The sequence below is a fragment of the Rhinoderma darwinii genome, chromosome 4, assembly GCF_050947455.1.
Source record: "Rhinoderma darwinii isolate aRhiDar2 chromosome 4, aRhiDar2.hap1, whole genome shotgun sequence".
NCBI lineage: Eukaryota > Metazoa > Chordata > Amphibia > Anura > Rhinodermatidae > Rhinoderma > Rhinoderma darwinii.
The window spans coordinates 33239646-33267184 of NC_134690.1; the positions used below are offsets into that span (position 1 = coordinate 33239646).

The 27539-nt window shown below is 43.7% G+C and overlaps 1 protein-coding gene across 2 annotated transcripts in view; it reads right to left on the minus strand.

Annotated features, from left to right (window-relative positions):
• Positions 1-3203: 3203 nt before the first annotated feature.
• Positions 3204-27539, minus strand: part of MFSD2B (MFSD2 lysolipid transporter B, sphingolipid) — a 77613-nt gene continuing 53277 nt past the window's right edge. The window contains exons 5-14 of one of the 2 annotated variants that reach the window (XM_075860996.1): positions 25459-25537; positions 24155-24339; positions 21948-22038; positions 21470-21591; positions 16291-16377; positions 14126-14206; positions 13802-13911; positions 12155-12298; positions 6249-6425; positions 3204-4292 (exon numbers count right to left, since the gene is read on the minus strand). In XM_075860996.1, coding sequence (XP_075717111.1) covers positions 4256-4292; positions 6249-6425; positions 12155-12298; positions 13802-13911; positions 14126-14206; positions 16291-16377; positions 21470-21591; positions 21948-22038; positions 24155-24339; positions 25459-25537 — 1113 coding nt within the window. In that variant the 3' untranslated portion in view covers positions 3204-4255. The remainder of the gene's footprint in view (positions 4293-6248; positions 6426-12154; positions 12299-13801; positions 13912-14125; positions 14207-16290; positions 16378-21469; positions 21592-21947; positions 22039-24154; positions 24340-25458; positions 25538-27539) is intronic. The other variant, XM_075860995.1, reaches the window with a different exon arrangement.

The window sequence follows — 27539 nt, forward strand, 5'->3', positions numbered from 1 at the left end:
GAGCCTCTAGTAGCATGGCAGTATAGCGGAGGAGACTCCTTGTCAGGGAAGGAGCAGAACCTCTACAGTAACATGACAGTATAGCTAAGGAGGCTCCTCAGCTTGTTAGGATAGTAAAGCTCTGCATCCAGACAGCAGATAGTGGGGCCATGGTGCTCTTCTCACCGGAGGTCCTCATTTCCACCGTATTATAACCATAGACTTGCCTGGACATAATATAAGCTTATAGGACAGCAATGAAGATGAAATCTGCCATTAGAATGACACTTGAGGAGTTGGGCACATCAGATGGTGGTATCGAGGCTCGCCAGAGAAGTATTGTGTATGCCACTGTGCTTTTGTCTGGAAAAGTACCTCACAACCTGGACAAAGCAGAGTAGCGGACTCCCTGAAAACTGATGAACGGGCATTGGTGGGTTACAGTTTTTGAGATGTCCAATGCATTATACCACGTTGCAACTCCATTTATTTATATTTATTTCGATGTCACAATCCAATTATTTCGTACAAAATTGGCATGTAGCCCTATGCAATGTTCTTGCTAGGCAACTTCCAAAAGATTGTTGTTGCCCAGCAACAGGCTGAGGCAGGTGACCACACGATCACCAGTCTGCAGGGGGGGGGGGGTGTATTTATGATGCAGTGCCCCCAGGGAAGATGGCTGCTTTTCTACATTGCTGAAAACAGGAATCCAATATATATTTTTTCAGCTCAGAAATACATTAATTACTATTTATCCGCTGTGTAGGAGGATGTATATGTGTGAAATCAAATAAATTTCTCTTTGGGAATGATCTCTTCATTCTCTCGTTTTGTATTATGGGATTTACGCCAGGAGGCCAGCGAGATCCTGTTACTGGGCTATGTTTATCTTGCTCAGAGACTGACCGGATCTATATGTACAGGGTAAGGATCTGTTCACATCACATTTCGATCATAAAGTTAGCGAATATAGTCCGTCTTCAAACACAATCTTTTGGCCCCACAAAAACGGAACGTTAACAGTATATGTTTATATACACACAGTCTAGTCCCATTATGACCACCAGCTGATATCCAGAGTAGCCGCCATGTGCAGCACGGACAGCAGCTAGACGGGCGGGGAGTGACTCAATAAGGGGCTGGTCGGTGGTCTCCGGTATCTGGCGCCATGCTGACTGCAGTGCATCCCACATTTACTGGAGGGTGCGTGGGGGGAGGATCCATGGAGCGAACAAGGCGATCGAGGTCCCACAGGTGCTTAATTGGGATCAAGTCTGGTGAATTAGGGGGCCAGGGAAGTACTTGGAGGTCTTGGTCGTGCTCCTTCAACCACTATTGGACATTTCTAGCCGTGTGACGTGTCACATTGTTTTGCTGGAAGAACCATCTGCCCCAGGGAAGACCATCAGCATGTATGGGGGGGGGGACGTGATCTGCAATGATGGATTCATACCCAAATCGGTTCAGAGTGCCGTCCACAGGGATGAGTGGGCCCAGAGATTGCCATGAAAAAATTCCCCAGACCATAACGCTGCCGCCATCGGCTTGTGTTCTTCCAGCATTGTTTGCAGCGTGTTTGTTCTCTGATGTTTCTCGCCTGACACATGTTGGTTCATTTGTTCGATGAAGCAGAAAACCCGACTCATTGGAGAAGACAACCCTTTGCCAGGAATCGGTGATCTAAATCTGATACTACTGCACAAAGTGAAGCCTTTTTTTCAGATGCACCTGTGCTAGCATAGGAGCAGTGACCACCCGTCTGCTTCGGAACCCCATACGCAGTAGGGTTCACTGAATGGTTGTTTTAGATGCACGTCTTGAAGCCCCCTGGTTCAGTTTCACGGTGAGCTGCTCCACTGCAGCGTGTCGTTTGGCCCTCGTGCACCTTCGTAGCCGACATTTACTTCTCACGTGGTGTCCACAGTTTCCACGTCGGTTATTCCCATTTGTCCACTCATGATACACTTTCACCACGGCAGCACGCGGACAGTTCATAAACTGCGCTGTGTGAGAAATACCGCCACCCTGGGCCCAAAATAATCATCCCTTTTTGCAAAATCGCCCCTTTTCCCCATGGCAACAACGAGTGATATGTGCTCAGACAGCCTATCGCACACCTTATATACCCACCAAGACAGCCCACGAGACACCACTTCCTACATGGGCTACGCGCTGCCGTGAAAGTAGGTGGTGATCATAATAATGCGACTCGCCTGTGTGTGTATGTATGTGTATATATATATATATATAATATATATATTATATGTAAACGCATACAGTGGAACATGCATATTGAGTTTTCCTACCCCGCAATATCACTAGTGGTCGGATCCTCACCAATGGCTAAACGAAGGGGCTGCCGTCAGCTTTTCTTGGAGACATATGGTCTGCCACTTTTTTTCTTTATTCTGAATGACCCTCCCATCGTGCCTCAGGAGGAGGGACAAACTTCATATTCTCTTTAACGTACCTGAAGCTTTTTGTATGAGTTACCAAGAGGAGTTGAGAGAGGGAGCTGACGAGTACTTTGAGTTGATTTATGACCTTATGGCTGTATTATGGCTCCGTACAACCTCCCAAAAATGATGACATGCTGCATCAAATATTTTCCATCGGCACACACATTCCCTGCAGATATGTAGCCACAGGGTCCCAATAACAAGCTGTACAGCATCGTGCTCGCCTTTCTGCCATGTGTATGACGGCGTAGGGCATAGGGTATGTTCACGCTGAGTTTTTTTGCAATCAGAATTTTGCCTGTAAAAAATAAATTCTGCCTGTAAAAATCAGCTCAGTTTTTTTTGGAAGTGGTTTTGCACCACAGGCATTATTTGACGCGCTTTTTGCCGTGTTTTTTTTTTTTCCTCTTCAGGCAAATTGTGAGCGTTTTTTTGCCATAAAACGCATCAAAAATCGCGTATAAAAACTCGTTGGTGGTTCGAGATGTTTTTTCCATCTCCCATTGAGGTCAATGGGGTTTTTGAGGCAGAAAAGGCCTCAAGATAGGGCATGTCGCTTTTTCCCGCGAGCGTTTTTTTCCCACTCGTGGGAAAAAAACGCCTCCACCTTGAAATGGGAGGCAATTTCGGCCGTTTTTTTTTACCACGGCAAAACACTCCCTTCAAGTCCTAGACTACTGTATGACGAGAGGGAAACATAATTTTAAGACATCGATTGATGGGTTTGCGAGTGGTTGCTATGGAAATTATAACAAGAGAAAATCAACAAAGCAAACAGGCGGTTGTTTTATTTGGAGTTAGAAAAAAACAAATAATTTGTTAATTTTTTTTTTTCTAATATATTTTTTTGTTGTTGGTACAAACAGTCCTAGCCCTGCAGTTTTATTTCGGGGCATACATTACAGTCAGCCATTTTTGGCCCATACCTCAGTGATGTCACAGCACACAGGGAGATTTTGCTCCTAAAATGGCCGTCTCCACTGAGTGCGTCTAACCGATTACGACGACGGGTGAATCTTCACACACTTGATGTGGGGACGTGGCCTGGTAATCACCGCTATGCGCCGTATTTAACAATGTCCGAAGATAAACTTAGGTAGAGCTCATGTATGACTGGCTCAGAACTTGTACTCCCATTACTCCAGTCTGAAGTATTCGAGGTGTTCATCATGGACCATAAGACATTTTAATAAATATGTTGCAGACATCACTCAAATTACATTTCACCACAACTTGTACCTATTTGTAAAAAAAAAATATGCCCATTGGGTCTCCTGTGTCAAGAACCCCCCCAACAACCAATCAGAATTCATGTTTCATTTTACCATTGGAGTTTAGGAACTGAAAGTCAAACTCTGGTTGCTATGGTACCTAAGGTTGCTATGGACCCTTTTTACATACTTACTGCATCAACAATCATCTATGTACCCGCACACATGCGCCTGAATAATCTATTATTAATATATCTTATAATAAAATGACTTCACACGTGATAAAAAATATATATCTTAGACATGTAACAGTTTTCTGTCTTTCATAAATAATATTTGCACCCATATTCTGGAAAGGACATAGCGCTACTTGGGCCATACAGTAGGTAAATATAATAGATTGCTACTCAGATGGTTCTGGTCATGGATCTTATGCCGGTCTCTGATTGGACGAGGAGGGTAATGATCGCGTCCGGCTGCTGCTGATAGCCTGTGATTTACCATACTCCGGTTAGTCTATGGGTCAGTAGATGGAGTTGTAGGTTTTACGTGGGCAGATATTCCTGTGATGTAGACGTGTTCCTCCAGAATCGGACGTTCAGTTTAGATGACAATAAGGGTCGAGCGTCGAGTCTGCAACCTGGGAAAATGTATTGTGTGAAATTATGGATTTTACGTGGTTACGACTTATTTTATATAACAGATTTATAGGCCTAAAGCTGTCCATACACTTTAGGATATGTTCACACGGGCTATTTTCAGACGTTTTTCGGGCCGTAAATGCCCTGAAAAACGGCAAAAAATGTGGCGGCTGAACGCCTCCAAACTTCTGCCCATTGATTTCGATGGGAAAAATGAAAATCCGTTCCCACGGGTTGTTTTTTACGCGGCCGTAAAAAACGCCACGTAAAAAAAATGCATGTCACTTCTTGAGCCGTCAACAGCTCCGTATTTTCAGCCGTTTTTTGTTAAGCGTGTGAACATAGCCTTAGACGGATGTCAGCTGAACGCTGGTTGGGCTGACGGCTATTGCTCCTGACTCCTACATATACATACAGCTCGCTTCTGCATTACCAAATACCCTCATCCAGAGCCACATATACAATACTTGCATTAGATTCACTTCTGCGTTACAATGTTTTATTTCTTGTGTTATTTGGATAATGAGAAGAAATAGGATTAAAATACTAACCGGCGGATAAATAAGCAAATTACCCCCCCTATTGGCCACATTGAAGTACTGCATGCTTTTATTTTGTTCCCATCCCTAGGCCTCTTATTTATAACAGGATTACCAAGGAGCAATCTCATTGTTTCATTATGAAAAACTATTTCCAAGCGACCACCACAGAAAATCCTTCATGTGCACAGTTTTCGCTTGCGACATCTTTCGATAGAGAAGCATTCAAATTGTGGCGCGGTCATTGTAATCCTGTGATTTTACCACGATTTATGTAATTTAGATTATTAACTGGCAAAAAATGCTATTCCACCGGGCCCTTTGCCACCTCATCGCCACCATGTGTTACCAGTTCTAAACTTTCTTATGAGATCTATTGCAAAGTTACATCATGTAGCCAGCCGTGCTATTATGTAATCACCGTATGGCACTATTATAAAGGGACTGTATGGCAGTTTTGTGTACGTGCTGCTGGTATTTGGCATTTGATAATGGTATTATTTATGTGCTATATGGCACTCTTAGGGTCAGTTCACACAGTTTTTTGATGCCGTAAACTGTGTCGGAAAACGCGCCAAAAAACGTCCTTGAGCGGAAAAAACGGCTCGCGGGAAAAAGGGACATGCCCTATCTTCGGCCTGACATCAATGGGAGGCAGAGGTGTTTTTTGCCCGCGGCGCTCAATGGCCGCGTGCGAAAAACGCCGCAAAAATTGGCGTGCAGGCAGAGCAAAATCTGCAATTTTGAGGCAGATTTTCTGCTTAAAAAAACTCAGTGTGAACCCAGCCTTATGTTCACTGTATGGCACTATTATGAAAGCACTGTATTGCCGTTTTGTGTGCATGCTGCTGTTATCTGGCATTGTATGATGGTATTATTTATAGGCTCTATGGCCCTGTTATGTAATCACTGTATGGCACTATTGTGAAGGCAATGTATGGCAGTTTTGTGTGAATGCTGCTGGTATTTTGCAGTGTATGATGGTATTATTTATGCGCTCTATGGCACTATTTCACTGTATGGCAGGTTTATTTTGAGTGCTGCTGTTATTTGGCATTGTATGATGGTATTATTTATGCGCTCTATGGCACCGTCATGTGTTCACTGTATGGCAGGTTTTTTTTTGAGTGCTGCTGTTATTTGGCATTGTATGATGGTATTGCTTACACACTATATGGCACTATTATTTGGGAAGTACTATTCTCCATTTCCCTCCTTCCAAAGAAATGTGATAGTTCTCCCCTCACAACTGGTAGGATAATCTGCCTGTTGCTTATGCGTTGTTCTACCTTGGTATTACAGGATGGTGCAACTAAGCCCTAATGCCCAGTGACTCACATATTGATTGCATAAAACCTATTGCAAGACCTACAGCAAAGGTGTTAAAAAAAAGTTCTTAGCATTTTAGCCCATTACCTTATGTTATTGAGTGCAAGCTCTGTTTCCCTCCTTGTGTCTTCGGTGATTGGATAGAAGATGAGGATGATAAGTCCTAGGATAATGAGGACTGCCGGCATCGCACCAACGAGTATCTGGAGAGTCAGCACCACATGATAGGGCTGCCTGCATGCTCCACTACTGTAACCTGCAAATCTGTCAGCAGCACTAGTCAGTATCTCAAGTATCTAAAAAGTATCCTGTTTAAGAGGTGTGGTTTATATAAAAGGACGTGACTATATATATTTAAACCTCCTATATTACTATAAGACCTCAGACCAGACCTATCAATACAAAGCATTCGGAAAGTTTTCAGATCGTTTTACTTTTTTAAATTCTGCGCTCAATATCCCATAATGTCAAAGTGAGAACAGAATGTTAGCAATCTTTGCTAATTTATTAAAAAGGAAAAACTAAAATACAGTATTGCATTAACATACGTATTTAGACCCTTTCCTCAGTACTCAGTTGAAGCACCTGTGTCAGTGATATCGGCCTCCAGTCTTCTTGGATATGATGCCACAAGGTTTACACACCTGGATTTGGGGATTTTCTTCCATTCTTCTCCGCAGATGCTCTCTATGTCTGTCAGGTTGTATGGGGAGCGTCGGTGGACGGTCATTTTCAGGTCTCTCCAGAGATGTTCAATTGGGTTCAAGTCAGGGCTCTGGCGGGGCCACTTCAGGACATTCACAGAGTTGTCCCTAAGCCTCCTGTGTTGTCTTGGCTGTGTGCTTAGGGTCATTGTCTTGTTGGAAGGTGAACCTTCGGCCCAGTCTGAGGTCCGGAGCACTCTGGATCAGGTTTTCATTAAGAATATCTCTGTACTTTGCTCCATACATCTTTCCCTCAACCCTGATCAGTCTCCCTGTCCCAGCCGCTGAAAAACACCCCAACAGCATGATGCTGTCACCACCATGCTTCACTGTAGGGATGGTATCGGGCAGGTGACGAGCAGTGACTGGTTTCCTCTTATGCTGCAACAACCATGCTTCACTGTAGGGATGGTATTGGGCAGATGATGAGCAGTGCCTGGTTTCCTCCGTACATGATGCTGCCACCGGTGGCGGATTAAGTAGACCATAGGCCCTGGGCTGTTACCCAAAGTTGGGCCCCCTTCTCCACCGCCGCCCTGTAACTATTGTTAACACTTCCTTTATGTCCAGGCATTAACAAATGGGTGTTACTACTCTCCTTGTCAAAAGGCTGTGTCCCCACATACTGACAGTCTCCAACCATCGCTGACAGTATTGCACCGTGTAGGGACACATTCTCCTGACAAGGGGAATAGTAACACTTATTTGTCTATCGGTCCTGGACTGCACAAATACTTTTTGTGAAATACAAACGTATAATAAACATGTCAGGAGAGCTGACAGATTGTCTATAAATCTAGTGACTCACAGGTGACTTAGTTTTTTTCCTCTTTTCTTCTCTTCTTCATCCGGTCCAGACTTCATGGCTACTTTTCCCGGCCATGACCCATTTCTGCAGAATTTGCCATTCAGATGTCTTTGGCTCCTCACTTTTCCAACATTTCCACACCTATAAACAAAGATAAAATTATCATGGTGCCACACATTGTGCCCCTAAATATAATAGCACCAAACACTGCGCGCCAGAATAAAATAGTACCAAACGCTGGGCCCCTAAATATTATAGCACCATAGACTGCACCCCTGAATAAAATTGTGTCAAACACTGTAGAGTAAAGCACCACATACACACAGCCCCTGTAGATAGCACCACACACAACCCCCTTTAGATAGCGCCACACACAGCCCCCTGTAGATAGCACCACACACAGACTCCTGTAGATAGCACCACACACAGACCCCTGTAGATAGCGCCACACGCAGCCCCCTGTAGATATTACCACACAGCCCCCCTGTAGATAGCTCCACACACAGCCCCCCTGTAGATAGCTCCACACACAGCCCCCCTGTAGATAGCGCCACACACAGCCCCCTGTAGATAGCGCCACACACAGCCCCCTGTAGATAGCACCGCACACAGCCCCCTGTAGATAGCACCGCACACAGCCCCCTGTAGATAGCTCTGCACACAGCCCCCTGTAGATAGCACCACACACAGCTCCCTGTAGATAGAGCCACACACAGCTCCCTGCAGATAGCGCTACACACAGACCCCTATAGTAGCGCTACACAGCCCTCCCCCTCTGTAAATAACGTCACATAGCCCTCCCCCTCTTGTATATAGTGCTACACAGCGCTCCCCCTTAGATATAGTGATACACAGCGCTCCCTCTTCTATATAGTGCTATACAGAAATCCCCCCTTGTATATAGTGCCACATAGCACCACCCTGCAGCTCTTATAATTGCTCAGTATAATGTCCCCCATAGCTGCCCCCACAGTATATTGCCACCCATAGCTGCCCCATACAGTATAATGCTCTCCATAGCTGCCTCTACACAGTATAATGTTCCCCTTAGCTGTCCTATACAGTATAATGCCCCCATAACTGATACACAGTATAATGCCCTCCATAGCTGCCTCTACACAGTATAATGCCCTCCATAGCTGCCTCTACACCAGTATAATGTTCCCCTTAGCTGTCCTATACAGTATAATGCCCTCCATAGCTGCCTCTACACAGTATAATGCCCTCCATAGCTGCCTCTACACAGTATAATGCCACCATAGCTGCCTCTACACAGTATAATGCCCTCAATAGCTGCCTCTACACAGTATAATGCCCTCCATAGCTGCCTCTACACAGTATAATGCCCTCCATAGCTGCCTCTATACAGTATAATGTTCCCCTTAGTTGTCCTATACAGTATAATGTCACCATATGTACGTACCTAATTAAAAAAAATAACATAATTACTTACCTATCCCCGTTCCCACGAGGGTGGGGAATCTTCTCCTCCTCTGCACTGTCCTGTGAGTGACTCGGTGCAGACAGGCGCGATGACGTCACTACATCGCGCCTGCCTGGGCTGAGCCGCTCACGGCAGAGTGCATTCTGGAGCGAGGCTCCAGCATTCAACCCAATTTAATCTGTGTCCTGCGGATGCAGTTTCAGTTGGAAGTGGGACCAGTGCGGTCCACAGCGGCAGTTAGTAGCACTAGAGCGCTGTATAGTTTTTTTAAATTATGTGCGGTTCGGGAGGCCATGGGCCCCCTGGGAGCCTCGGGTCCCGGGCGGCCGCCCGAACCGCCCATATGATAATCCGCCATTGGCTGCCACCACCATGCCTCACTGTAGGGATGGTATTGGGCAGGTGATGAGCAGTGCCTGGTTTCCTCCGTACATAATGCTGCCACCACCATGCTTCACTGTAGGGATGGTATTAGGCAGATGATGAGCAGCGCCTGGATTCCTCTGATGCTGCCACCACCATGCTTCACTGTAGGGATGGTATTAGGCAGGTGATGAGCAGTGCCTGGTTTCCTCCGTACATGATGCTGCCACCACCATGTTTCACTGTAGGGATGGTATTAAGCAGGTGATGAGCAGTGCCTGGTTTCCTCTGATGCTGCCACCACCATGCTTCACTGTAGGGATGGTATTGGGCAGGTGACGAGCAGTGCCTGGTTTCCTCCGTACATGATGCTGTCACCACCTTGCTTCACTGTAGGGGTAGTATTTTACAGGTGACAAGCAGTGCCTGGTTTCCTCCGTACATGATGCTGCCACCACTATGCTTCACTGTAGGGATGGTATTAGGCAGGTGACGAGCAGTGCCTGGGTTCCTCCGTAAATGATACTGCCACCACCACTATGCTTCACTGTAGGGGTAGTATTGGACAGGTGACGAGCAGTGCCTTGTTTCCTCCGTACATAATGCTGCCACCACCATGCTTCACTGTAGGGATGATATTGGGCAGGTGATGAGCATTGCCTGGTTTCCTCTAGACACGATGCTTAGAGTTGAGGCCAAAAAGTTCAATCTTGGTTTCATCAGACCACAGAATCTTGTTTCTCACAGTCTGAGGTCCTTTAGGTGCTTTTTTTGCAAACTCCAGGCGGCTTTCATGTGTCTTTTAATAAGGAGAGGCTACTTGATTGCCACTGTGCAGTAAAGCTCAGATTGTTGGAGTTCTGCAGTGATGGGTGACCTTCTGGAAGTTTCTCCCATCTGCACACCCGGATTTTTTTAGCTCAGCCAGAGTGACCATTGGGTTCTTGGTCACGTCTCTTACTAAGGCTCTTCTCCCCCGATTACTTAGTTTGGTGGGGCTGCCAGTTCTAGGAAGATTCCTGGTTGTTTCAAACTTCTTCTATTTAAGAATTATGGAGGCCACTGTGCTCTTGGGAACTTTCAGTGCAGCAGAAATTGTTTTGTACCCTTCCCCAGATCTGAGCCACCACAATCCTGTCTCTGAGCTTTACAGGCAGTTCTTTCCTCTGCATGGCTTGGTTTTTGCTCTGATATGCATTGTCAGCTGTGAGTCCTTCTATAGACAGGGGTGTGACTTTCCAAATCCTGTCAAATCAAATGAATTTACCACAGGTGAAATCCAATCAAGGTGTAGAAACAGTTCAAAGATGATCTAGAGAAACGGGAGGTCCCAGAGCTAAATTTCAAGTGTCATAGCAAAGGGTCTGAATACTTATGTCAAGCGACATTTGAGTTTTTCAATTTTAGTAAATTTGCAGAAAGTTCTAAAATTCTGTTTTCACTTTATTTATTATTCATTCATTATGGGGTTTTGGGTGCAGGACAATGGGAAAAACTTTTCTTTTTTCTTTCATTTTAGCACAAGGCCTCAACATACGTAACAAAATGTGAAAGGCTTTATAAATGCATAGTATATTCAGACCCCTAAATATCTTCAAACCCCTATATTAAAATCAGGCCCCAGGCGACAACCATAACTATATTTAGACCCCAGATCAGACTATATACTTAACCTTCTCGTTCCCACGTCTCGTTCAGTTCGTTGTGTGCACCGCCGAACAATATGTCCTGCTGCTGGACAGTGTCAGGACCCAAAGCAGCGACGCCCGGCTAAACAAGAGCAAGGAGCGTGAGATTCCGACGAGGGCCGTGTAAACGAGCGCCGATCAACGAGACAGATCCTTGGTTCGCCGCTCGTTTGCTCCTTTCACAAGGTGCTAGTATGGGAACGAGTGCTTGTTACCACGATCGCTCGGCAGCACATTTCCCTGTTTACAGGGAGATGTGCTACCGACAGAGATAATATTCTCGGCGTTTAAAATGATACAATCAGCCAATGAATGAGCATTTGCTTGTTCATCGGCTGTTCGTTGCCCTGTTTACACAGGGCAATTATCGGGAACGAACGTTCTGTGAACGTTCATATGCCCGATAATTGGCCAGTGCAAAAGGACTATAAGTTTATACACCGCCATCTATTAGATCAATTCAATAGATAATGTCTGATTTAAAAAAAAATTTGGGGGATGCTAAACCACCTCTACGGCAACCGGATGAAAACTATATATCATCGTTGACATGTCTGGGTCTGACTAAATTTATCTTGGGGTTCGAGATTGTCTTATTTAATTTAGGAAGGCTGATGAAGGGGTTATTTTAGAGATTCAAGGACATTAGGTTGTGGATGTTTGTAAGACGTGGCCTATATAAAGAGGTGGGGCAAATTTTTGGGCTGTCGTGATTTTTGGCTCAGTTGAAGTGGAGGTTGGCAACACTACCAGAAGTGGCAGTGGGTGTAAGATTTCACCTATACCAGGTTGCCAATCTAGAGGGGAGGCTATTTTGATTTCTCTATGTAGCCACTATCGAAGAAACTCCAGTGAAGCAATGCATCATGGGATACACATGCCAGTGACGGGCATCATAGAATTCGGAAGTTGCTTCAGTCCCACATCACCCATTCAAGTATCACAGATAAATGACAGCAGTCCCATGTAAAACAGTTATCACTTACTGCAGGCTCATGGTAGAAATTCCTAGTGCGATCCCCGAAGACAGCTTGGTGAAGAAGACAAATGAGGAGTAGAAAATCGCCTCCACTCCGTTTATACGAGGATTCATTTGACGGAAATTATCCACTACATCGGGAAGCATGGACCTGGAAAGAACAGACAAGAAGACAAATTGTTCCGCACACAAGTATTTTTTTAAACTGATGCCACTTTATGTGTCTTGTAGCAGAGCTGAGTTTGTCATTTGATGCATCACATCTTGATATCAGATGAACCTAATGCACTATCTGTACTCAGTGGGTTATCACAATTTTATATATATATATATATATATATATATATATATATATATGGAGTATTGTCAAGAGGAAGATGAGACACCAGACCCAACAATGCAGACGAGCTGAAGGCCACTATCAAAGCAACCTGGGCTTCCATAACACCTCAGCAGTGCCACAGGCTGATCGCCCCCATGCCACGCCGCATTGACAACACCTCAGCAGTGCCACAGTCTGATCGCCTCCATGCCACGCCGCATTGATAACACCTCAGCAGTGCCACAGTCTGATCGCCTCCATGCCACGCCGCATTGATAACACCTCAGCAGTGCCACAGGCTGATCGCAACCATGCCACGCCGCATTGATAACACCTCAGCAGTGCCACAGGCTGATCGCCCCATACCGCATTGATAACACCTCAGCAGTGCCACAGGCTGATCACCTCCATGCCACCCTGCATTGATAACACCTCAGCAGTGCCCCACAGGCTGATCACCTCCATGCCACACCGCATTGATAACACCTCAGCAGTGCCCCACAGGCTGATCGCCTCCATGCCACGCCGCATTGATAACACCTCAGCAGTGCCACAGGCTGATCGCCCCCATGCCATGCTGCATTGATGCAGAACTTCATGCAGAGTCTGAGCCCCGACCAAGTATTGAGGGCATATACTGTACGTACTTTTCAGTTGGCCAACATTTCAGTATTAAAAATCACTTTTGAAATTGGGCTTATATAATATTCTAATTTTCTGAGACACAAAATTTTGGATTTTCATTAACTGTTACCATAATCATCAACATTAAAAGAAAAAAATGCTGGAAATAGATCCCTCTGTGTGTAATTAATCTATAGAATATAGGAGTTTCACTTTTTGAATTGAATTACTGAAATAAATTAACTTTTTGATGATATTCTAATTCATTGAGAAGGACTAGTGTGTGTATATGTAATATATATATATATATATATATATATATATATATATATATATATATATATATATATATATATATTTATATAATATCCAGGCATTGACACGTAGCCTCCAAAATAGCTGTTTGCAGATATGAGTTTTCTATATAGCAAAATTCCTTTAATCCGGCACTTGAATTACATAGATTCTGTTTTCAAGACAGAGCTTCAATATAATCCTGAACATCTCAAGACAGAAAGGAGAAAATTGGGATGATATGAAGACCAATAAAAATACTCCTCTAGTCATACAATAAACCAATAATAGCAATAGTTTTTTTTATTTTTAGAATATTTTTCATTCTCTATGTCCTTCTGATAATCTGGAATGTTTGATAATCCAGCATCTGTCTAGTCTCACTGAAACTGTAGCAGGTTAAACTGTACGAACCATGGCAGGAGCAGAGAGGCCGCAATGCTGAATCCTGATGACACAGCTACGATATACCCTACAATCACATTTGGTATGGTCACCAGCATGATAGCGAACGGGATCATCCACTGCAAAACAAAAACATCCAAGTCCTGAGAATTAACAAGTCTTCACACCCCTCCGACAGCAACATACACTGAAAAGTGGGAGAATCTTTCTGCCCTAATAGAACGTATGGAAAGGTTTCCTCTTTGACAACCCTTAAGACTGCAGCTGGCGGATCTTTGTGTGGTCGGTTTGGTGTTTTTTTGTATCCAGCACATGGTTTATTCCAGGTCTTACCGAAATTCCAAATGCTGCCATTTTCTTGCCAAATCTTTTTAGAAACAACTGCCAGAATGGGATGCTCAAGACAGCGGAAATCTAGGAATAATAAAGAGATATTATAACATATCTATGTATTTGTCTATGTACGAGGGTGAGTTAAAAATGATCCGCACTCCGGCTGTAGAATTTATTTTAATGAACTTTCAGAAAAAACAAATACATCATTTTTCGATAATCTCGCTGCTTTTCAATACACTTTGTCCATCTGTCAACAAGCTTTCGTATTCCCATATTCAAAAGTTTTAGGCTGAGCTGCGAGCCAGGAATGCTCCGCTGTCTTCACTTCTTCATCAGACGTGAATCTTCTTCCTTGTAGGGCTTCTCTCAGGGGACTAAACAGGTGATAGTCCATTCAATAGAATCAGTTCACGTGCGCGCTTAATGTTGTCATCAGTCGTGGATGGGCGTCCGGCTCCTTCTTCATGGCTGACACTTGTGCGACCTTCCTGGAACTTCTCTATCCATTCATACACACTTCTTTGTGACAGAACACTCCCTCCATACTGTGCACAAAGTCTTCGATAAATATTGGCACCAGACACCCCCTCAGACCCCAAAAAACGAAACACTGCACACTGCTCTTCTTTCGTGCAAATCACAAGTGGGGCAGTCATTGTTTCTCACACCCCAGTCACAAATAAACAAACGTAACACATTCAAACCTGCACAGCAAAGACTGGGGAGACAGCAACCTCGTACAGAAAGCAAAGATAAGAGTGCGGCCAACAGAAAGTTTTAATATAACCAGAGTGCGGATAATTTTTGACACACCCTTAGCTTTCCTTTTTTTGTCATCTACCTATTTTCTATCTGTCCACCTTCTATCTATCCATCCATCCATCCATCCATCCCTCCATCCATCCATCCATCCATCCATCCATCCATCCATCTATCTATCCTATCGCACACTGCATAATTCCGTACACCCCCCTAAACATAAAGATATGGTATATTCTATTTCTAAATGATCACCGTTACCATTTATGCAGGGATGAAAAAAACTGTAAGAGTTGCAAAACATGAGTGGCAAAAATGAGTACACCCTTAATTAAATGCAACAAATAAGTAACATGCTGGTACTTAGTTTGTCCTCCGCTACTTTTAATTACTGCGCTGACCCTTCTTGGCATGAAGTGTACGTGTTTACCACATATTATCCGGTCTAACCTGTTCCCCTCCTGAAGGATGACCACCTTGAGTGATGGGTAGTCCTGCTGATCATGTCTCTTCAACCTTCCCCACAGATGCTCAATGAGTTGAGGATGGGTGGCATGCTTGGCCACTGCACCACTTTCACCTTGCTATTCCTGCAATGACCTTGGAAGAATGTTTGGGGTCATTGTCATGTTGAAAAATTGGTGGACCACCCAGGTGTGTAGAGACGGTATCATCTTTTCTTTCAAGATTTTGCAGTACATCTGGTTATTCATGATGCTATTGATGAAGTGCATTTCTCCGACACCTTTAGCCCTCATACATCCCCATATAAGAACTTTACCACCGCCGCACTCCACTGTTGGAGCCGTGCACTTCTCACCATCCTCATCCTCCTTGCGCCACCGTACTCTATGTACTTGCTGCAGCAGTAGTACAGTGATTACATAGAGTACAGCGGGGCCGGTCACGTGATGAAGAGTCATGTCGTCATGAAGGAAGACTGTGCCACCAGACTTCCGGTCCCACGGCAGTGCTAAAAAATGTATGAAAATCTCATAACTAGCGCGACGGGGAACCGGGATGTACGTTAGCGAGTGTACTCACATACTACAGTGACTACGCCGCTAATACTTTTCAGTCCCCACATAACCCCTTTAACCTTATCGAGAACCAGAAATTATTTTATGAAGTTGGATTTTGTAACTTTCAGGAAGGTGTACTCATTTTTGCAATATGGCCTTTTATCCTTTTGATAAGAAAATCATATTTCTTTGTTTAGCATTGACGTATTTCTTTGGTAACTGATAAACCAGAGTTGGTGGAACATTATACCACATAGGAAACTCATATATGTGTTATGTGTAAGGAGAAAATGCTGAATTTATTAGATTTTAGAGGGGGTGTACTCATTTATGCAGTGTACTGTATTTATAGGGTCACAGAAAGGTTGTAAAACAACTCACCAAAAGAGTCAACACCAAGTTCTGGAAGTGATCTCGTAAGTCTCCTGCAGCATGTGTGCAAAAAAGGACAAAATTGCTCTGCTGAAGCTGATAGATTAGAGAGAAAAATGTCAATGTCAATGAAGCCAATGTACCCGAGGACCATACACCGTGTGTCTAGGACTATTGTATCAGTGCTAAAAAGTCTATTTAATTAATTGTCCAAATGAGGCGGTAGCTTTCTTCTACACTTTTATCGAAACTTGTGTAATTTGTATAGCGCTTACCACCATTTATTTATTTTGCCGGCCACTATGTAAATGTGTTCCGTTTGGGCACAGCTTTGATCACTGACTGTAGGTCAGTTGGTCTGAGGTACCTATAGGCTCTTTAGAGGCTCAGACTACTGCTCTTTACTTTTCTTCAGGCTTTATACTGAACCTCTGCTTGTTCAGATTGGCTGCTGAGCATAGGCACAAGCCCTGCACAAGCTCTTCAGAAAGTCAATGCAAGGAGACCTAATTGCCATTACACCAATAGCAAAATGATTATAAACTATAAGCAATCAAGTCACCAATGAGAAAAAGCAGTATAACAGGTGGTCTCGGCACATATACTAAGAGAAATACGGCTTAATGAGGGGCATCTTGCAGTGATGCTTTAAATGTCTCATCCTTTACAGAGGTTATCCAGTCCTTATACAACTTTACATTTTTCCTGCAAATGGCATTGTTTACTGAAAACAAATGAAAACTCACCTTCTAATCCCCTGCCGCTCCAGCACCGATGATCCATCGGCCTCCGACGAGCTCTGTTTACATTGGCTGGAGTTGAAATGTCACTGGCCACAGCGGTCATGTGCCGTACTATAACTGCTGAGGCTAGTATTTGACTGGAGTGGTCACGTGCCGGTGCAGAAAGTCACAGCTCCAGTCAATGTAAACAGAGAGCAGCAGGGAAATTGAAGGTGAGTATAAGCCTTTTTTTCCACATTCTGTTATGCTGAGGCCTTAAGCTAAAATAAAAAAAAATATTTCGTTTTCGCCATTTAGTTTACCCCATCATTCTGTACTCAAAACCCCATAATAACAAAGTGAAAACAGATTTTTAGAAATGTTGAAAATTTATTTAAAATGAAAAACTCAAATTTCGCATGGACATAAGTATTCAGACCCTTTGCTATGACACTTTAAATTTAGCTCTGGGTCTTTCCATTTCTCTAGATCATCTTTGAACTGTTTCTACACCTTGATTGGAGTCCCCTGTGGTAAATTCATTTGATTGGAAAGACACACCCCTGTCTACATAAGCCTCACAGCTTACAATGCATATCAGAGCAAAAACCAAGCTATGAGGAAAGAACTGCCCGTAGAGCTCAGAGACAGGATTGTGTGGCGGCTCAGATCTGGGGAAGGGTACAAAAATATTTTTGCTGCACTGAAAGTTCCCAAGAGCACAGAGGCCTCCATAATTCTTAAGTGGAGGTTGGGCATAAAACTAAGTAATCGGGGGAGAAGGGCCTTGGTAAGAGAGGTGACCAAGAACCCAATGGTCACTCTGGCTGATCTCCAAAAATCCGGGTGTGCAGATGGGAGAAACTTCCAGAGGTCAACCATCACTGCAGCACTCCACCAATCTGAGCTTTACGGCAAAGTGGCCATAAATAAGCCTCTCCTCAGTAAAAGACACATGAAATCCGCCTGTAGTTTGCAAAAAAGCACCAAAAGGACCTCAGACTGTGAGAAACAAGATTCTGTGGTCTAATGAAACCAAGATGGAACTTTTTGGCCTCAGTTCTAAGCATCATGTCTGGAGGAAACCAGGCACTGCTCGCCACCTGTCCAATACTATCCCTACAGTGAAGCATGGTGGTGGCAGCATCATGTACGGAGGAAACTGGGCACTGCTCGCCACCTGTCCAATACTATCCCTACAGTAAAGCATGGTGGGGGCAGCATCATGTACGGAGGAAACCAGGCACTGCTCATCATCTGCCTAATACCATCCCTACAGTGAAGCATGGTGGTTGCCGCATCTTGTACGGAGGAAACCAGGAACTGCTCATTATCTGCCTAATACCCTCCCTACAGTGAAGCATGGTGGTGGCAGCATCATGTACGGAGGAAACCAGGCACTGCTCGTCACCTGCCCAATACCATCCCTACAGTGAAGCATGGTGGTGGCAGGGGGATTTTTTCAGCGACTAGGACAGAGAGACTGGTCAGGGTTGAGAGAAAGATAAATGGAAAGAAGTACAGAGATATTCTTAATGAAAACCTGATCCAGAGTGCTCTGGACCTCAGACTGGGCCGAAGGTTCACCTTCCAACAAGACAATGACCATAAACACACAGCCGAGACAGCACAGGAGTGACTTAGGGACAACTCTGTGAATGTACTTGAGTGGCCCAGCCAGAGCCCTGACCCAATCGAACATCTCTGAAAAGACCTGAAAATGGTTGTCCACCGACGCTCCCCATCCAAACTGACAGAGATAGAGAGGGTGGCAGAAAATCCACAAAATCCAGGTGTGCAAACCTGGTGGCATCATACCCAAGAAGACTGGAGGCCGTTATCACTGCCTAAAGTGCTTCACCTAAGTACTGAGTAAAGGGTCTGAATATTTATGTCAATGGAAAATTTTAGTTTTTCCTTTTCAATAAATTTGCAAATATTACTAACATTCTGTTTTCACTTTGTCATTATGAGGTATTGAGTGAGAATGATGGGGAAAAACTTGCATTTTTTATTTTATTTTAGCACAAGGCCTCAACATAACAAAATGTAAAAAAATTCAAGGGGTCTTAAGACTTTCCAGATGCATTGTATATAAAGAATATTTTTTTTATGTGTCCCAGGAGATCAGTCATGTCCCCTTCCTCCTTCTGACAATCCTGTGTCTGGCTATAAGACAAATGTCTGGAGCAGGAGCCTTCCCCCTGTCTGCAGTAGGACACAATTATTGTTAAGCCCCACCCCTTTGCTAAACAATAACCCTCAGTTTCACATTTAAATATAGACTACAATGTTTAAAGTCCAGTACTGACCTAGCATGATAACAGCTGGGAATTTGCTACAATATATCAGACTAAGCAGCTGTGACATAAAACTGGACATTTTCTTTAAAAGATGCTAAGTAAGTTGAAAATATAATTAATCTCAAACCCATCAATTTCTGTCACTGTAAGTTAAATTGTCTGGACGAAAAATATATGGAGAGAATTAAGATGTAGAGCAATAATAACCCATAATTCTTACTACGCAGCCATCTATCAGCAGCATTATTCGTTACTAAGACAGGAGACAGAGTTTATATAGTGAGGAGAGAATTGCTATTTCAACTGAAAGAAATTACAACAGCACGGAAAGAAAAGAGAAATGAACAGAACTTGTCTTCTCATTATCCCCTGCGTCATATTGGCTTCATGGCATTCAGATAAGTATACAGACGTGTTTCTATGAGTGGAGTATACAGGGTATCAGATAAGTATACAGACGTGTTTCTATGAGTGGAGTATACAGGGTATCAGATAAGTATACAGATGTGTTTCTATGAGTGGAGTGTATAGGGTTCTCACATAATAGACATACAGTGAAGGAAATAAGTATTTGATCCCTTGCTGATTTTGTAAGTTTGCCCACTGTCAAAGACATGAACAGTCTAGAATTTTTAGGCTAGGTTAATTTTAGCAGTGAGAGATAGATTATATAAAAAAAAAAAAAGAAAATGACATTGTCAAAATTATATATATTTATTTGCATTGTGCACAGAGAAATAAGTATTTGATCCCTTTGGCAAACAAGACTTAATACTTGGTGGCAAAACCCTTGTTGGCAAGCACAGCAGTCAGACGTTTTTGTAGTTGATGATGAGGTTTGCACACATGTTAGATGGAATTTTGGCCCACTCCTCTTTGCAGATCATCTGTAAATCATTACGATTTCGAGGCTGTCGCTTGGCAACTCGGATCTTCAGCTCCCTCCATAAGTTTTCGATGGGATTAAGGTCTGGAGACTGGCTAGGCCACTCCATGACCTTAATGTGCTTCTTTTTGAGCCACTCCTTTGTTGCCTTGGCTGTATGTTTCGGGTCATTGTCGTGCTGGAAGACCCAGCCACGAGCCATTTTTAATGTCCTGGTGGAGGGAAGGAGGTTGTCACTCAGGATTTGACGGTACATGGCTCCATCCATTCTCCCATTGATGCGGTGAAGTAGTCCTGTGCCCTTAGCAGAGGAACACCCCCAAAACATAATGTTTCCACCTCCATGCTTGACAGTGGGGACGGTGTTCTTTGGGTCATAGGCAGCATTTCTCTTCCTCCAAGCACGGCGAGTTGAGTTAATGCCAAAGAGCTCAATTTTAGTCTCATCTGACCACAGCACCTTCTCCCAATCACTCTCAGAATCATCCAGATGTTCATTTGCAAACTTCAGACGGGCCTGTACATGTGCCTTCTTGAGCAGGGGGACTTTGCGGGCACTGCAGGATTTTAATCCATTACGGCGTAATGTGTTACCAATGGTTTTCTTGGTGACTGTGGTCCCAGCTGCCTTGAGATCATTAACAAGTTCCCCCTGTGTAGTTTTCGGCTGAGCTCTCACCTTCCTCAGGATCAAGGATACCCCACGAGGTGAGATTTTGCATGGAGCCCCAGATCAATGTCGATTGACAGTCATTTTGTATGTCTTCCATTTTCTTACTATTGCACCAACAGTTGTCTCCTTCTCACCCAGCATCTTATGGTTTTGTAGCCCATTCCAGCCTTGTGCAGGTCTATGATCTTGTCCCTGACATCCTTAGAAAGCTCTTTGGTCTTGCCCATGTTGTAGAGGTTAGAGTCAGACTGATTAATTGAGTCTGTGGACAGGAGTCTTTTATACAGGTGACCATGTAAGACAGCTGTCTATAATGCAGGCACCAAGTTGATTTTTAGCGTGTAACTGGTCTGGAGGAGGCTGAACTCTTAATGGTTGGTAGGGGATCAAATACTTATTTCTCTGTGCACAATGCAAATAAATATATATAATTTTGACAATGTGATTTTCTGTGTTTGTTTTTATATAATCTATCTCTCACTGGTAAAATTAACCTAGCCTAAAAATTCTAGACTGTTCATGTCTTTGACAGTGGGCAAACGTACAAAATCAGCAAGGGATCAAATACTTATTTCCTTCACTGTATCTCTCCATTTAGGTTTACCTGAACAGCAGCTGAAATCAATAGGAATGCGGATATGAGATAGCAGTATGGACTGTGCTTCATAGATTTTTTGAAACCGCTACAAAATGGCAAAATATTCCCTGTCGACATGGCGTATGGATCTGGAAAATATATGAAATTCGTATTAGTTAAAGTCATTTGGTAGAGCAGTGATCAATAGCCATTCCTGTACATGAGAGTGTTTAGGCCCCATACCAGCCTATAGGGCTGCTACAACTATAGTTACGGCCATGGTCCTACAAATACATATAGGTGCCAGTACTGATAAAATTTAGGCCACATGCTCAGACCCTATTCAGATACACCTCAACTGCCCCAGGAACTCCAGTGGTACCGATCAATAAGTAGGGTCGCCACTAGAAGGTATAGACATATAAATACATGTATGACATAAGTTATCAGTAACTTAGTTCTAATTCAACCAATGGCTACATAAAATGTTTGGATTATGTCTCACCATTTCTCTCTTTGACTCCCAGAAAGAAGACAGCTGTGCAGAGCACATATATACAACCGATCACGCCAGCAGAGATCATGTAGACGTTCCTCTAGACATAAATGTTATACAAATAAAGCCATTGTTAATAACCCAAAATTTATATTCCAGGTCAATAAATCCAAGCACTGGTCACCTGATCTAATGAGATGGTTCGCGAATTGGAAGGTTCTTGGTCATAGACTGTAGATATCAGTACTTTCATGTCTAGGTTTATGATGTTTATAGACATCACAGTATAGTTGGGGTCTTGATGACAACCGTTCGTAGCTGCCAAACCTAAAGACATAACAGTCTGTTGTGCCGATGAGAGCGCAGATATTGAAAGATGGCTTCCAAAAATTTGGTTAAAAATCAGAAGTGACATTAAAACGTTTGTCCACCCAGAACTACCCTAAACGATAAGCTGATCACTGGTGGTCCAGTTGTGAAGAACTTGTTTTTCACCCTACAATGCAGGGGAAGTGTAGTACAACATGGTGCCCAATGAATTCAATGGGCAACTATGGAGAACATTATAATACCGAGAGCATATTTGCTGTTGTGGCTAATAGAGAAGGGTCTCAAGCAGATGATGGTCTACCTCTATGACATCCATGTGCCGAGACAGAACGTTCCTACTCACCCCTCGGCGGCCACGGCCATGGATCTGTGAGAGCTGGTCGACATCTCCTTCCTAGGAGACGCCAGAACTTACTTCCGCATGGCTGTGTCCCATAGGGTGCGCACGCACGCTCGTGCCCGGCCTTAAAGGGCCAGCGCGCACATGAATTATGTTACAAATTAGCCCTAATCACTCTGGACTATAAAAGGGGCCCTGCCCTTTCCCTCCCTGCCTGAGTGTTGTTTGTATTTCCCATGTTAGTCTTAGCAAATGGTCCCTCAGTGTTATCCTGTTCCCTAGTGTTCCCGTACCCTACTACCTGTTCCCGTATCCTGTGCTGTGTTGGTTCCTGAGCCCTATCGTTTGAGCCATAGGTCATGGCTGCTGTCGTATACCACATCTGGTGTCATCTGCCACGCCTGATATCCTCCGCCACGTGTGGCATCCTCTGCTGTCAAAGTTCCATCTGTGCCTAGCCACTGCGAATGTCTGTACTATTCAGGTACGCTTGTGCTGGACTTTGTATTGATTGGGTACTCTGTTGTTTGGCCAGCTGCCTCCCTGCTACGGTGCTGCGGCCTACTGGTTCCACATACCCACAGATCGTGACAATATGGACAGGGATTGTCCTGATGAGACAAACAGTGTGCTGGTCATTGTGTCATACTTTGCTAAGGCTATAGGACTTGAACTTGAAACAACCATTCCTTACCCATAAAAAGTATACATGCACATTCCCATCACTAGTCTGTACTAGTCCGTGCATAGCCAGTCTCAGTCAGTAGGGTAATGAGCAGGAGAAAAGGAGCAAGAAATGGCAAAAAAAATTAGTCGCCTATTGGACTTTGGAGTCTTCTCTGAAGCCAAAATCTCATTGGATAGCGGGCACCAATACTTAGTCATATGGGCTATACTGTTTATTGGTGCACAGAATGGCTCCCTCTCTGGAAGACTGTATTACATGATCACACATTCACTGTAGGGGAAATGAAAGGCCACAAACTTAGCCAGCCTCAGCCAGCAGGACTATGCTAAGGAGGAAATGAAGGAAAGCCCAAAAAATTAGTTGTTAATTGGACTTTGGAATCCTTTTTAATGCCAAAATGTCATCCACCGAAACCTGACAGATATTCTAATGTCTATGGGCACCTATACATTGGGTGCTAGCACCCTGCAGTAGGATTTGTCTATATTCATACAGTAGTTGTCCAGTTTGGATAAATCTAGGCATTGGGCCACACTGAACTCAATATAAACCAAAGTGGAAAGCCAATGCCCGCCCTCTAGTAGACTGTATTACCCATTTATTGTAAAGACATTGAGTGGTCACACAGAGCGTCCCACAATGATGGCACCTAAGAGGATGGCCAGATAGGAAGACACCATTAACACTACTCTGCATGGAACACAGAAAATAAGGGGCCAACCTGCGACTGTAGAAGCACAGAAGACCCCAATGCAGTTCTCCTCGCTGCTTCTGCTGACAATATCCAATGTCCCCTGTGTCTATTAGTGATACTAATGAGCATTCATTTTCCTAATCGTACATTCTACTCCTACTTACAGCAAGCAGCTTGTAATCTGCTGATCCTGGCACTAAGAAGGAGGCGTTCAGGGAGTCGATGGTGTTCATAGAAATGTTCAGCATCCCAGAATTCACATGGCAGTGACGAGAAGTGTGAGCGCTCGCGACTATCTGCCCTTGTAGAGCGGCTCCAATGAGAGTCCCAAGAACCTCCATGGCCATTCCTGAAGAAGAACATCAGGTAATGTCAAGAATTAAAACCATTTATTCTATTCTGTACCAAAAACATATAAAGTACAACAAAGGGGACATGACATTTTTTCTTCAACATATGTACATTATACTCCTTGGGGCACTTTCTGGCATTTATAAAGGCTCTGTCTGGCGGGCACTATATATGGGGGCACTGTCTGACTAGCACTATGTATGGGGGCACTGTCTGACTAGCACTATGTATGGGGGCACTGTCTGGCGGGCACTATGTATGGGGGCATTGTCTTGCAGGAACTATGTATGGGGGAACTGTCTGACAGGAACTATGTATGGGGACACTGTCCGGCAGGAATTATGTATTGGGACACTGTCTGGCAAGCACTATGTATGGGGGCACTGTCTGACTAGCACTATGTATGGGGGCACAATCTGGAGGGCACTATGTATGGGGGGCACTGTCTTGCAGGAACTATGTATGGGGGAACGGTCTGACAGGAACTATGTATGGGGGCACTGTCTGGCGTGCACTATGTATGGGGGCACTGTCTGGCAGGAATTATGTATGGGGCACTGTCTGGCAGGCAATATGTATGGAGCACTGTCTGACAGGAACTATGTATGTGGGAACGGTCTGACAGGAACTATGTATGGGGGCACTGTCTGGCATGCACTATGTATGGGGACACTGACTGGCAGGAATTATGTATGGGAGCACTGTCTGGCAGGCACTATGTATGTGGGCACTGTCTGGCAAGCACTATGTATGGGAGCACTGTCTGGCAAACACTATGCATGGGGGCACTGTCTAGCAGGCACCATGTATGGAGCATTGTCTGGCAGGAACTGTGTATGGGGGCACTGGCTCGCAGTAACTAAGTATGGGGGCACTATCTGATGAGAGCCGCTGTGAAAATGTCCCTTGAAGAATCTCCTATTACGGACCGTATTCTGCTTATATAAGACAATGGAGGCTAAAATACGGATCTGTAATACCAGCCTATTATGGTATATTGGGGATATGGCTTTATAACAAGAGATTATTGGAGATTCGCAGGTTGGTGATTCGCGGTGAGTGTCTCTTCCCTGATTCACTATTACAGGCTGATATATGGCACATATGTCACTCTTACGGTACGCTGTGGCTGAATCCCTTTCCGTCTGGTCTGTGCTAAGAAACATGGTCAGAGTTGTGTACGGGACATGATAAATCTATAAAAAAAATGAAAAAAAATCAACTGTTGTGCCACATATGTGATTCCAATAGCAGCATACGGGTGTAGTATATTCCGTAATCTATTGCATCACATGAAGGCGAGGACTCTGCGACGTCATTTGGTCAACAACAAGTCGCTGTGAAATCACAACATTATAGTCAGTCGCACGTGACCTCAATGTTTCTCTATCGGAAGAAAAAGATTACCACTAGAATTCCAACATGGTTACTCGTCCTTGGAGACCTCGTGGTTACACAACTTGTGGTAATGCTGTGATTTTTAGGATCTCAGCTTAGAGCCTATTCCACTAAATTCATGTACCCCACTTATGATGACAAATGCTGGATCTTCTCTACATTCCTTCTGTCTGCCTGAAGCCACCACTAGAGGGAGCTTAGGAGCTTACTGCATACTGTGTTATTACTGAGTTCAAGGTATAAACAGTGTGCAGAAAGCTCCCTCTAGTGGCATACAATAATAACTGCATAGTGAATGTCTACAATCATTTTCTTAATAGAATCGGCATTTGACTACATATGGATCAATCCGTCCAGTGTTGTACCCCAGAATTCTTGCATTCAACTCTGTGGGAAACAGGGGATGCAGTGTTACATATAAACAAACACAGCTCCAAGGCGAAATATAGTATATTAACCCCTTCCCTCTGCAGCCATTTTTCGGGTTTTCAGTTTCACTTTTTCTTCCCCCACCTTTAAAAATCCAGAAATTTTTTTTTTGCCGTCTATATAGCGGTGTGAGGGCTTGTTTTTTGCGGAACGAGTTGTAGTTTTTCACAGCACCATTTATTCTACCATATAATGTACTGAGAAACTGAAAAAATATATATTTGTGGGGTGGAATGGGAAAAAAACCAGCGATTCATCCATTCATTTTTGGGTTTCATCTTACAGCATTTGCCATGCGGTAAAAACAACATGTTATCTTTATTCTGCGGGTCAAGACGATTACGGCGATACCAAATTTATAATTTATTTTATGATTAAGAGTATGTTCACACGCACTGTTTTCAGACGTAATTCGGGCGTTTTACGCCTCGAATTACACCTGAAAAAACGGCTCCATTACGCCTACAAACATCTGCTCATTGCTTTCAATGGGTTTTACGATGTTCTGTTCCCACAAGGTGTTGTTTTACGCGTTGCTGTCAAAAGACGGTGCGTAAAAAGACGCCCGCGAAAAAGAAGTGCATGTCACTTCTTGGGACGTTTTTGGAGCTGTTTTTCATTGACTCCATTGAAAAATAGCTCCAATAACGTCCGAAAAACGTGGTTACAAAGTACAAGTAGTTACAAAAACGCCTAAAAATCAGGAGCTGTTTTCAGGCGAAAACAGCTCTGTCATTTCAGACGTATTTTGCTGCTGCGTGTGAACATACACTTACTACTTTTAAAAGGAAAAAACTGATTGTAAAAACTTAAATTTGTTTTGTGTCGCCACATTCTGAGAGCCATAACTTTTTTATTTTCCCGTTGATTGAGCGTTATTAGGGCCTATTTTTTGTGGGGCGAGCTGTCGTTTTTATTTGGTACTATTTTATAGGCACCTGCGGCCTTTCCATAACTTCTTATAAAAAATTTTGTGGGAGACGAGGTGACCAAAAAACAGCAATTCTGGCGTTTTCATTTTTTTGTTTTACAGCGTTCACCGTGCGGATTAAATAATGTTATATAGTAATAGTTTGGATGCAGCAATACCAATATTCAATATTTTTATTACTTTAGGAGAAAAATTGGGAGGTGGGTTTTTTAGATTTTATAATTTTTTTTAATTGAAAAAAACCTTTATTTAACAGGTTTTTTTCTTCATTAGTCCCCCCAGGAACAATTGCTCATTGGATCGCTTGCACAATATACTGCAATACTAATTTATTGCTGTATGTTGTGCTTTTTACCAACTCCTATCGCAGGGCTTAATAGGAGTAGAAAGATGGCAGATCCCGGGACCTTCTGAAGGCCCCCAGGCTACCATGACAACCA